Source organism: Mustelus asterias, chromosome 20 (genome assembly GCF_964213995.1).
Source record: "Mustelus asterias chromosome 20, sMusAst1.hap1.1, whole genome shotgun sequence".
NCBI classification, from domain to species: domain Eukaryota; kingdom Metazoa; phylum Chordata; class Chondrichthyes; order Carcharhiniformes; family Triakidae; genus Mustelus; species Mustelus asterias.
In genome coordinates, this window is record NC_135820.1 from 62,108,163 (window position 1) to 62,120,755 (window position 12,593).

At 43.6% G+C, this 12,593-nt stretch overlaps 2 protein-coding genes across 18 annotated transcripts in view; both read left to right on the plus strand.

Moving 5' to 3' along the window:
• LOC144508578 (band 4.1-like protein 1) overlaps positions 1-8,324 on the plus strand; it is a 290,684-nt gene extending 282,360 nt beyond the window's left edge. For all 17 annotated transcript variants that reach the window (XM_078236670.1, XM_078236672.1, XM_078236665.1 and 14 more), the window contains one exon: positions 6,946-8,324. In XM_078236670.1, the coding sequence (XP_078092796.1) occupies positions 6,946-6,951 (6 nt within the window). In that variant the 3' untranslated portion in view covers positions 6,952-8,324. The remainder of the gene's footprint in view (positions 1-6,945) is intronic.
• The window catches only part of aar2 (AAR2 splicing factor), a 65,673-nt gene that overhangs the window by 7,781 nt on the left and 45,299 nt on the right, over positions 1-12,593 (plus strand). The window lies entirely within an intron of this gene.

A 12,593-nucleotide genomic window follows, 5' to 3' on the forward strand; every position in this document is an offset into this window, starting at 1 on the left:
AATTCCTCGAGAAATCAAGAATTTATCAATTTCTGTCTTGAAGACGCTCAACGTCTCGGCCTCCACAGCCCTCTGTGGCAATGAATTCCACAGACCCACCACTCTCTGGCTGAAGAAATTTCTCCTCATCTCTGTTCTAAAGTGACTCCCTTTTATTCTAAGGCTGTGCCCCCGCGTCCTAGTCTCCCCTGTTAATGGAAACAACTTCCCTACGTCCATCCTATCTAAGCCGTTCATTATCTTGTAAGTTTCTATCAGATCTCCCCTCAACCTCCTAAACTCCAATGAATATAATCCCACGATCCTCAGACGTTCATCGTATGTCAGGCCTACCATTCCTGGGATCATCCGTGTGAATCTCCGCTGGACCCGCTCCAGTGCCAGTATGTCCTTCCTGAGGTGTGGGGCCCAAAATTGCTCACAGTACTCCAAATGGGGCCTAACCAGTGCTTTATAAAGCCTCAGAAGTACATCCCTGCTTTTGTATTCCAAGCCTCTTGAGATAAATGACAACATTACATTTGCTTTCTTAATTACGGACTCAACCTGCAAGTTTACCTTTAGAGAATCCTGGACTAGGACTCCCAAGTCCCTTTGCACTTTAGCATTATGAATTTTGTCACCGTTTAGAAAATAGTCCATGCCTCTATTCTTTTTTCCAAAGTGTACAACCTCGCACTTGCCCACGTTGAATTTCATCAGCCACTTCTTGGACCACTCTCCTAAACTGTCTAAATCTTTCTGCAGCCTCCCCACCTCCTCAATACTACCTGCCCCTCCACCTATCTTTGTATCATCGGCAAACTTGGCCAGAATGCTCCCAGTCCCGTCATCTAGATCGTTAATATATAAAGAGAACAGCTGTGGCCCCAACACTGAACCCTGCGGGACACCACTTGTCACCGGTTGCCATTCTGAGAAAGAACCTTTTATCCCAACTCTCTGCCTTCTGTCTGACAGCCAATCGTCAATCCATGTTAGTACCTTGCCTCGAATACCATGGGCCCTTATTTTACTCAGCAGTCTCCCGTGAGGCACCTTGTCAAAGGCCTTTTGGAAGTCAAGATAGATAACATCCATTGGCTCTCCTTGGTCTAACCTATTTGTTATCTCTTCAAAGAACTCTAACAGGTTTGTCAGGCACGACCTCCCCTTACTAAATCCATGCTGACTTGTCTTAATCCGACCCTGCACTTCCAAGAATTTAGAAATCTCATCCTTAACGATGGATTCTAGAATTTTGCCAACAACTGAGGTTAGGCTAATTGGCCTATAATTTTCCATCTTTTTTCTTGTTCCCTTCTTGAACAGTGGGGTTACAACAGCGATTTTCCAATCCTCTGGGACTTTCCCTGACTCCAGTGACTTTTGAAAGATCATAACTAACGCCTCCACTATTTCTTCAGCTATCTCCTTTAGAACTCTAGGATGTAGCCCATCTGGGCCCGGAGATTTATCAATTTTCAGACCTTTTAGTTTCTCTAGCACTTTCTCCTTTGTGATGGCAACCATATTCAACTCTGCCCCCTGACTTTCCTGAATTGTTGGGATATTACTCATGTCTTCTACTGTGAAGACTGACGCAAAGTACTTATTAAGTTCCTCAGCTATTTCCTTGTCTCCCATCACTAGATTACCAGCGTCATTTTGGAGCGGCCCAATGTCTACTTTTGCCTCCCGTTTGTTTTTAATGTATTTAAAGAAACTTTTACTATCATTCCTAATGTTACTGGCTAGCCTACCTTCATATTTGATCCTCTCCTTCCTTATTTCTCTCTTTGTTATCCTCTGTTTGTTTTTATAGCCTTCCCAATCTTCTGACTTCCCACTACTCTTTGCCACATTATAGGCTCTCTTGGTTTTAGAAACATAGAATATTTATGGCGCAGATTGTTGTAATCTGCCTTTAATGGACAGCAGCATGTTATCACTAGAAGGAAAGTGCGTCATGTAATCCAGTCTGAGTTTCACTTTGGCCTGTGAGCAGTAGACAGCAGACACAGCTTTGCTGTCTTTAAGCTTTCCACCTTTGTAAAAATGTTCTAATGTGCCTAGTCTAAATAAATGCATCCACAGTGCGTTTACCCAATCTCTTATGAGCGAATGGTGCTCTTATATTGGGTCGTTGTGAATCACTCCATACTGATTTGCCTGTGCAAAATTTCTTAAGCGCTTGTCTTGCCCGATATTCCTGACTCAGGCCGGGTAAGGTTCAAGCAGCACAGCGGGTCCCTGGTCTCACATCGAAGTATGCAAGAAGCAGAACGATGGCGGACACCATCCCTTGTTCATGACACTAGCTGCTGAGTTTAAATGTCCCATTGAAAATAAGAGACCAGGGAGAAGGTAAGTGAATGGGATGTTTGCCCCCTGCCTCCTCCACAATTATTCCAGTGGTAGGGTTGTGTTGTGTGGCCCGTCCAACATTGAGTCAATTTAGGCCATTGGTTGCCCACTTCAGGACCTCATCCCACCACTGGTGTGATGTAACAGGCGGTGGAAGAGGCCCACACAAAATGGGCAGCCTGGTAGTTTTGCCTACACAAGCTGGTGCCACGCAGGGAGAGGGTCCCTTCTTAGTGGACCTTCTGGGTCCATCAGAGGCACTCTAATCCACCCCACCCCCACAACCCTCCTGAGGTTACCCTCCCCCGACGGCCCCTCAAACCCCAGCTCTCAGCCAGACCCCCAGCAGGGCCTGCCGGCATGAACCCCGACAAGACCCCCCAAACACTCACTCAAATCCTGATCCAATGCCACATGCCGCTGTCAAGAAGCACCGCTGAAATGTGGGACTCTGATTGGATTGCACCTCTCTAAAACAAGGCTTCCTGATCGGAGAGGGTGGCAGTCTGACCTCCATCCTGGTTGCAGAGTAGCCAATGTTCCCCTGGGTGGGCTCCTGTTCAGTGTTTTTTAGTGACAGGGAATCCAGCATCTCTTTTATTTCAACACAAAGCCGACAAAAATTACTTCAGCTCAATGCCATGGGTTTCTTCTGCTATTTGAGTTGCCTGTGTGCAAACTTGTTGCTGACGGCACAGTGAAACTTAAGCATGTTATCATTCACTAAGGCATATCAAAAAATTGATTACTTAACATTGTGTGAAATGTATTTATATTTTAAAACTGGAACTTTACACTAGGTAAATAAGCAAGATATATTGGAGGAATATATTAACTGTTTATAAGACAATTCTAATACTGTGCAATTCGTTGGTGAAACCTATTTCATATAAGTCATAGAATCCCTACAGTACAGAAGGAGGCCTTTCAGCCCATCAGCTCCAGTCCCATCCAGGCCCTATTCCCGTAACCCCACGTATTTACCCTGCTAATCCCCTGACACCAAGGGGCAAATTAGTAATACCAATCAACCTAACCTGCACGTCTCTTATGTGTGGGAGGAAACTGGAGCACCCGGAGGAAACCCACGCAGACACGGGGAGAATGTGCAAACTCCACCCAGACAGTGACCCAAGGCCGGAATTGAACCTGGGACCCTGGTACAATGGTATTCATCCACTTTTCAAAAGGATGCTTTCAAGTGGCTTCAGCAAAGAAGAAGGAGAATGGGTGAGGGGTTGGGAGATGGTACATGAAGAAATGAGATAAACATACTTGAGCCTCTTTTCACTGGAGGAAAGGTGTAATTTCGGTCTTTAAAATCTTAAAGAACATAAATAAGACAAATATAAGCGAGTTATTTCATAGAATAGAATAGAATCACAGAATCCCTACAGTGCAGAAGAAGGATATTCGGCCCATTGAGTCTGCACCGACAACAATCCCACCCAGACCCTATCCCTATAGCCCCATGTATTTACACTGTTAGTCCCTCTGGCACTCAGGATCAATTTATCATGGCCAATCAACCTAACCTGCACATCTTTGGACTGTGGGAGGAAACCGGAGCACCCAGGGGAAACCCACGCAGACACGGGGAGAACATGCAGACTCCACACAGACAGTGACTTGAGGCCAGAATTGAACCTGGGCCCCTGGCATGAGGCAGCAGTGCTATCCACTGTGCCACCGTGCCGCCCCACTAAAGAAAGACTGCAATCGGAAAACTAGAAGAGGTTATGAGAAGAAAATCAAGTGAAGTGAGACCAGTGAACAAATGTTTTCCTGCAGTCTGTTCCTCAGCCTTTGAATTTGCTTAATCGGAAACGCATGATAGGTGTGCAAAAGGGATTTCGCATGCTACTTAATTGGTTAATTTGAAGTGCTGTGTAATGCAAATTTTTGGCAAGCAAAAATGCCTCTGAAGGAACAGGAGTGGATGCGTGGCGTTGACTCAGGAATAATAATTAATGTTCTATTAACTCCTTCAAAACAAATAGAGCTGGACAGATATTCTCTTCAACAGAGATTGGATATTATAAAAAAAGGTGATCACGTTCTGTCGAGAACTCGATGGTAAATGCAGCGTTGGGACAATATGCAAGTCGTCCATGGGATGTAATTGGAGCTAAATAGAATGGAGTCATATCCTTTACTATCTGCTGCATTACTTCCTCGAGGTGTGGGTGTAGATTAAAGTTCATGACAGAAAATTTTACAAAGCATAAAGGAAGCAGGTTTAACAGACATCGACTTAAACCTCCTTCTGCTATTTATCCCAAAGAGTTAAGCTGTTAATTTCTGTAAATGCCACAGAAATATAAGACATTCATTCCAAAAAGTGAAATTTGCAAGATTCAAGTATTTTACTAACTGGCTGTAACATGGCCGCTAGCATTTGTTTCTTGATTGGTAATTTTCATTGTGTTCAATTTTAATTTACCATCTGTGACACATGTGGTCAGATTTAAATATTCAATTTCTTGGTGGGTTATACAACGGCTTTTCAAGCCTAACAGTGAATCAGAAGCCGTGTTTGCCAATGATCTATGGGATGTCCAGTATTTTGGTGCTTTAGTCAAAGGGCTAATCGATCCCTCTCCAACGTCACTGCGCCGACTCTAAAACCTTAGCGTTATGGCTAGAGAGTATTTCAAATCTACTCTAATTCTGCTGGAAAGGAGATAATAGGAATTCAATCCTTCAGAGATCCCACCACTCTCCCTCCTCCCTTGCTTGGTATTCAACTAGTGGCAAGTGAGGGATTCATCATCAGGGGAGTCTGCCCAGCAAACCTTGTCACGTTTGCCAGCGTCCTACAGGGGAGAGGGAAGAAAGCATTCTGTGCCCGATCAAGGCACCCAACATCAAGTAGGGTGAGCTCCACAGGCCCATTCCCTACCCTTGCATCTGGCCCTCCCCACCCCCTTCCCCCGCTAGTGACCCCCATCCTACCCACGCACCTCTGTCTAAGGATCCACAGCCAATTCCTTTGGTAGATCCCACTGCAATACCAGTAGCGGCCACCGTTCCCAGTGGTGCTACCGATATGGAGAGCTGCTGGCTTCTTGAGTAGACAACAGCTCCCGGGTGTGGGATTCGCACCCTGCTGGGGGCTTAACCGAATGGGAGACCTGATGCTGTAAAGGTAAGCAACAGTGCGATTCCATTGCGATACCTGATTGGAATGTAATAGCGTCAGGCCCCTGAAAGAAAAGCAATGCAGGATTCCTCCCAATGAGTGAGACGTCCTTCATCCCCATTAAATACTGGCCACTCTTTTTTTTTAAAATTAGACGTAAAAACATCAATTTTCCTTTGTATCCTTATGTTCATTTAACCACCAACTCCACATACAAGATGGATATTTGGCACCTTTTTATTCGGAGGTGTTCCCTTTAGAGGACTCACTTTAAGAATATTTATCCTCCCAATGCCACTGGTGAATAAATAAACTGCAAAATGTGGCACTGAACATTACTGACCAGTGTAGTTCCGTCCATGTATAACCCCAAATTTGTGTGGGGTTGACTGAGAACAGCCAAAGCAGTGATGGGACGTGATAGTTTGCCTGTCACGTAGAATCATAGCATCATAGAATCCTACAGCACCGAAGGAGGCCATTCGGCCCATCGAGTCTGCACCGACCACAATCCCACCCAGGCCCTATTCCCGTTACCCCTTACATTTACTCTAGCTAATCCTCCTGACCCTAAGGGACAATTTAGCATGTCCAATCCACCTAACTTGCACATCTTTGGACTGTGGGAGGAAACCGGAGCACTCGGAGGAAACCCATGCAGACATGAGGAGAACGTGCAAACTCCACACAGTGACCCAAGCTGGGAATTGAACCCGGGTCCCAGGCGCTGTGAGGCAGCAGCGCTAACCACTGTGCCACCATGCTTTGCTGAGGAGAAGGAGAATCATCCAACCTTCATCAGTGACTCCTGGTGGTACATTGGAATGCCCCTTGAATTGTGCACCAGCCCATGTTAACACCTCAAAAGGTGGGGCAGAGTGGAGTGGGGAGGAGGTGGAGCAAACTGAGGGAGATTGCTTTTATTGGTCAGAGCACTGAGTACAAGAGCCAGGATGTCATATTGCAGCTTTCTAAAACTTTGGTTAGGCTGTACTTAAAGTATTGTGTTCAATTCTGCTCGCCACATTACAGGAAGGCTGTGGAGGCTTTGGAGAGGGTGCAGAAGAGGTTTACCAGCATGCTGGATGAAAGGAAATTACTGCGGATGCTGGAATCTGAAACTAAAAGTGAAAATGCTGGAAAATCTCAGCAGGTCTGGCAGCAATAGTAAGGAGAGAAAAGAACTGATGTTTTGAGTCCAGATGATCCTTTGTCAAAAGCCAAAGCAGTGAATCGATTAATTTTGACAAAGGGTCATCTGGACTCGAAACGTTAGCTCTTTTCTCTCCTCGCAGATGCTGCCAGACCTGCTGAGATTTTTCAACACTTCCTCTTTTGGTTACCAGGATGCTGCGTGGGTTAGAGGGCATGAGCTATAAGGAGAGGCTGGACAAACTAGGGGAGGGGGGGGGGGGGATTTCCTGGAGTTTCTAAAACATCTTTTTTCTCTCCTTCAGGAGTAATAGTGTGGAAGTGGAACTCCTCAAAACACCACGAATAAAAGAATGGAATCGCACTGTTGCTATCATCAACACAGACTTTCTCTGCCTTGTTATTTCACACAGAAGAACTGGGGAAAGAAATATCAATATTAATGTAAAAAAATATATACTCCTGCTGTGCAAAAAACATTTCAGTTCCAACCACCACCAAGAAAATATAGCATTCTCACAGAAAATGCATGTTTTGAGGAGGGAAAAGAAAATCAAAAGAGGAACTAGAACCTCTAACCATCATTCCAAAGTTTATGAGCTTTGCCAGCAACCAGGATCCCACATGGGAATACCCTCTGTGGCGATGGGAGAGAAATCTTGCAACTAATGTTTAATAATACTTGCTTATGCGATGGATGTCAATTTAATTTCCTCCTTTTCCTTTTGATCTGCTAGAGACGGTCAGCAACCTTCACACAAATTATCCTATGGAAATGAATGGCACATGTTGGTTCCCAATTTGAATATGCATTAATTTATACTGAAGTCTGCTTATCCAGTGATATAAAGATTGGATCTATTTCTCCTCTGAAGTTTGTATTATTCAAATGATAACCTGGTATTGGTTTTTGACCGACGCTTGGTTCGACGGCAGTTCGTGTTTTTTGTAAAATAAAACAAAACCTTGATTATTTGAAAGTGAATAATTTTAGGCAAATGAGGTTTCACAGATGTCTTAATCAAAAGATAGTGGATAGAAGTTTGTTAGCACACAACTAGCTGTTACAGGTGATGTCTATAGGAAGATGCTCAAAATAGTGGTTCAGTAAAAATACTTAGCAATGGTTCACAAAGGACAGGACTTCTCAATCCCAAATAATTTCTTCACTATTCCAAGGCACCCTGAGCATCCTGGTATCTATTCTCATAGCTTGTTCTCAATCCTTCAAAGAACTGTTACAGCAAATTAACTTGCTTGTTGATTGCAAAGCCAGCGAAGGAATATTCGATGTCGCTGATGACGCAAGCGACCTGCTTTTACCTGCCTAGCATGACAAAGGACATAATTTGTACAGAACTCAAAATTAGTACTGAAGCACTTTGAGTTCTTCCTATTAAATTACATGCTGCTGCATATGATGTCAAATGCCATGTGCATGCTTAGATGATGCAACCGGCTGCTGAGAGAAGCAGAAGATTTGCACACTTGGCATTTAATCAGGCGTAGTTCGTTTGTTTACCATTGCTAAATATATTTTTGATAGGATTGTTTTAGTGACTTACCAATATTTTAAACTGAACATGAGTGATGAAGTATTTGAGAATATTTGCAATTGTATCAACAGCTGACATGAATCTATGTGTGCATGAGTGCATTAAAACACCTTAATACAGATATGAAATGCTCCATAATTGCTTTTCTCCCCCACCCCCTACAGCTCTATGGTATGTGTTCATTGTATCCTTTTACCTTCATAGTGAAATAAATGTGCCAGATGCATCTCCTGTGCCCATTCCTTTGTTGTATCTTAAAAAGGATGTGGAACGTAAAGAGATTTTTCTCCAGTGGACACTAAAGCTGTTGATGAAGCTGTTGGAGGTTTGTTGCACTGCGTTTTAGAATCAGTGGGTTTGAGTATCTCTACCAGTCCCAAAATCCAGGGCGTTGAAATATTATGGTGAGATGCTCATGTGCTAACACTGAAGGGATAATTTTCAGAGTTTGTAAGGCCAGTGGAGAGACTTGCCTTCTTGGCCACGCACATTGGGGAACTGGAGGTGTGCTGCTCACTATTTTCATTCTGCACCACTGTGGTTTTTTTGTCATGGTGAAGCTCTCTACTGAGAACAGTGTCAGACAATTACCCTTTAATGGACTCGCCTGAAATTCCTCTCTCTGTGTTGACGCTTTGAAAATGAATGATGCCTCCCGTAAAATAATGCAAACAGGGATTTCAAGCACCTTATGTATTCGTACATCAGGGTCCCACTGTGTAATTAAAATTAACCTTCTCAACATTCTGATTTGGGGTAATTATATGTTAGATTCTAGAAAGGTTGAGAAGAGCCTTTGAAGAAATGGAAGTTGAAATCAATTTTGCATGAATTGAACATCAGAAATGAAAGTATCATACATGATTTTAGTGACACAAAATATTGCCAAGTGACAAAGGTAGGTGTGATCAGCAATGAGTCAATTTTTAAGCAGGGAAGCTACAAATTCAGTTGTATATCACTGAGTATCTTGTATGTATCAGAACATGTTCCATGTTGTGATATTCAGAAAGCTTTCTCACTTTGTAAAAGTTTTAACATGGTTTAAGTTTTCCAAACCCCTCAAAGCATCTTCTAAACCTGTGACCATTACCATTTAGAAGGACAAGGACAGCAGACACTTAGGAACAGCCTGGACGTTCCCCTCCAAGTCACTCCCCATCCTGACTTGGAAATATATTGCTGTTCCATCACTGTCACTGGGTCAAAATCCTGGACCTCCCTCCCTGTGGATGTAGCTACATCTCATGAATTGCAGCGATTCAAGAAGGCAGCTCACCATCACCTTCTTGAGGGCAATTAGGATGGGCAATAAATGCTGGCCTAGCCAGCAATGCCCACATCCCATAAATGAATTTAAAAAATAAGCACAGACAGTACTTAAATCGTAATGTTCTGGGCTGAGCAGATGGGTGCCAAAATATCTTGGCCTTGACAGCAAAATGCCCAGTAGACTTTCCAATGGAAAGCAGCAGCTGGCCAGCGGGTGAGACTGGAACACAGCTGCAGAAGACGTCTAGTACATTTAGGTGGATGGAAAGAGGTTCAGTAAAGGGCCTCACTATTGGGGTTGAGGAATGGGATGGGAGATTTATGCAGTGGAGGAGAAGTCTACATACATAACTTCTGGGATGTGGACAATCACTTTAGAAAGACACCTTTGCAGGCCCCAACTCCTCGCTAGGTTGGCCTGTGAACAATTCTGCGACAGTTTCTCTGACCGGGCTCAATTTAAAATAGCAATCAGCATCTGATGACCCATTAGAACCCAGCGTGCAATCTTTAAAAACAAACCCTGCTGGTTTCCAGCAGATGCCTCTCACATTTGCTCAGAAGAGCAGGTTGGAGTGGAAAACAGTGTGAAGAGAACCCAACCTCAGCAGTTAAGTCTCACGGGTGATTGTCAACACCCGAGGAATTTCCAGCCCTTCCAGCCAGTGGGATATTCCAGTTCCGCCAAAGTGGACCCGAGCCTCGGGTCCCCCAGTGGCAGGACGGGCGAGCCATGCACATTGCCAATGTCAAGCCACCTCTGCTGTGGGAAACCTGCCACAGGGGACCCGGAAAATTTCAGCCTCAGTTTCCGTTTGGGTAGGCAAGGCTGAAAATGCCCCTTTATTCGCAACTTTTTTTTAGAAAGATAGTGAATTAATTTCAAAAATGCATATTTAGCTTTGGAATGCCAAGACACACAGGTGAAACTGTGGAGCAGCTGTTGATTTTGAAAAAAGTAATACATTTTCTATTTATGGAGCACTGACATATGTATCTTGAGAAATGTGGAAAATGTAGGAAAACACACTCTGGCTCCAGTCTGAGATAATTTAAAAAATGAAGACACCATTAAATAATTATGACAGCGAGACCACAAATACAAAAAAAAAATTGATCAGTGATCTATATCCCATGAGCCGTACAAATTTAACTTGGATTAGTCCCAGTGAATTGTAGGTTTTGGACAAGGTCATTGATAAACCAAAGTTTTTCTTATTTCCTTTGCTGTTTCATAACTTTTCTAACCTCTTTTTGGACTATTCAAGATTTGCTTCATATTTTGTGTTGTGTTTTTTCCCCCCCCTTTCTGTAGAGTGTTTTAAATTCTTCCTTTCCATTAACCACCATTTGTAAGTTTTACAAATTCAGAATTTATTTCCATCTGTAATCCTGTCCATTGGTTTTGTTTGTTAATGAATTATTTTCGAGCTATTGTATTTTGGAAAAGTGGAACTTATTTTTGTAAATGCTGTAACTTAATCAAAAGGCAGATGGAAGTGTCAATGTCTTTTTATGTTACCATTACCTTCTAATAAAATTCTGTAACTGCTAGATAATTACAGCAATACAAATTTCATTTTCAATGCTATATAGGGGGTTTTTTTTGCAGCAAGACTTGCTTTTTTTCATCAAAACTATAATTATTTTAAATCGTGGACTTGGCTTCATTTTTAATTTACATTGATGAACTTGTTCCATACCAACAAGCTGATCAGCAAAACTGCTTTATCGTATTCCATTTTCAACGAATGGAAACATGGGCCAAGTTTCCCAGCAGCTAGGAGTGCAACGGCGACAATGGCGCCACCAGGAGATCCTGCCACCAGCCGATAGCGAGCTGGCTCCACCACCGCGAAACATGTGGCGAGTTGCATGGATTTGATTTGATTTTGATTGATCATTGTCACATATATTGACATCAAGTAAAAAGTATTGTTTCTTGCGCGCTATTCAGACAAAGCATACCGTTCATAGAGAAGGAAACGAGAGAGTGCAAAATGTAGTTTTGCAGTCATAGCTAGGGTGTAGAGAAAGATCAACTTAATGCAAAGTAGGACCATTCTAAAGTCTGACAGCAGCAGGGAAGAAGCTGTTCTTGAGTCGGTTGGTACGTGACCTCAGACTTTTGCATCTTTTTCCCGATGGAAGAAGGTGGAAGAGAGAATGTCCGGGATGCGTGGGGTCCTTAATTATGCTGGCTGCTTTGCTGAGGCAGCGGGAAGTGTAGACAGAGTCAATGGATAGGGGGCTGGTTTGCATGATGGATTGGGATAATCCCGCCCGTGGAGTTTTCCGCGTGAGGATAGTCATTTATGGATAATGTCAATTCAGAATGTTTTGTTTTGGTTTCTTTCAAAGGGTGGAATTTTATGCCTGCAGGATTTTACAGACCCGCCGAAGTCAATAGACATTTGAATTGCCCGCCTTAACCTAAAGACTTGCTCCCAAAGCAATGGGGCCACGAAAGGTCCACTCATAGAGGCACAGAATGATGCAGCACAGAGGGAGACCATGTTTATGTTGACTCTTTGAAACTTGTAACATGAGTAAAGCATAAATTGCATGTGCAACTCGATCTCTTTACTCAGCACCCTTAGTTTTTATTTTGTTATTTTCCCTTATCTAAGGAAAAATATACTGGCCTTGGAGGCAGTTCAGTGAAGGTTAGCTAGTTTGATCCCAGGGCCGGAATTTTCTTCATGTTCATGCTGGCGGGATTCTCTGATCCCGCTGGCAGTGCATCCCCGCCCATGGGTGACCCAGTGGTGTGGGATGGCTTCAGTGGGAATTCCTATTGACAGTGACCGGACCAGAGAATCCTGCCACTAGCTAAATGGTGCAGCCGAGAAACAGAAGGCTGGGAGACCGGAGAATCCTGCCCTGGATATGGAGGGATTTTAATGGGATGGGCCTGTATGCACTGGAGTTTAGAAGAATGAGAGGCAACCTTATTTAGACATATAGGATCCTCGGGGGGCTTGACTACATGGATGCTGAGACATTGAGTGGTATTTTACGACTGTATTCGGGCGCGACACTGTTGTAAAGTGGGGCGTAAAGCGATTGGCGCTGGTTTTCGTGACCGGCGCCATTTTACGACACCGGGATTTTCAGCCTCTCAC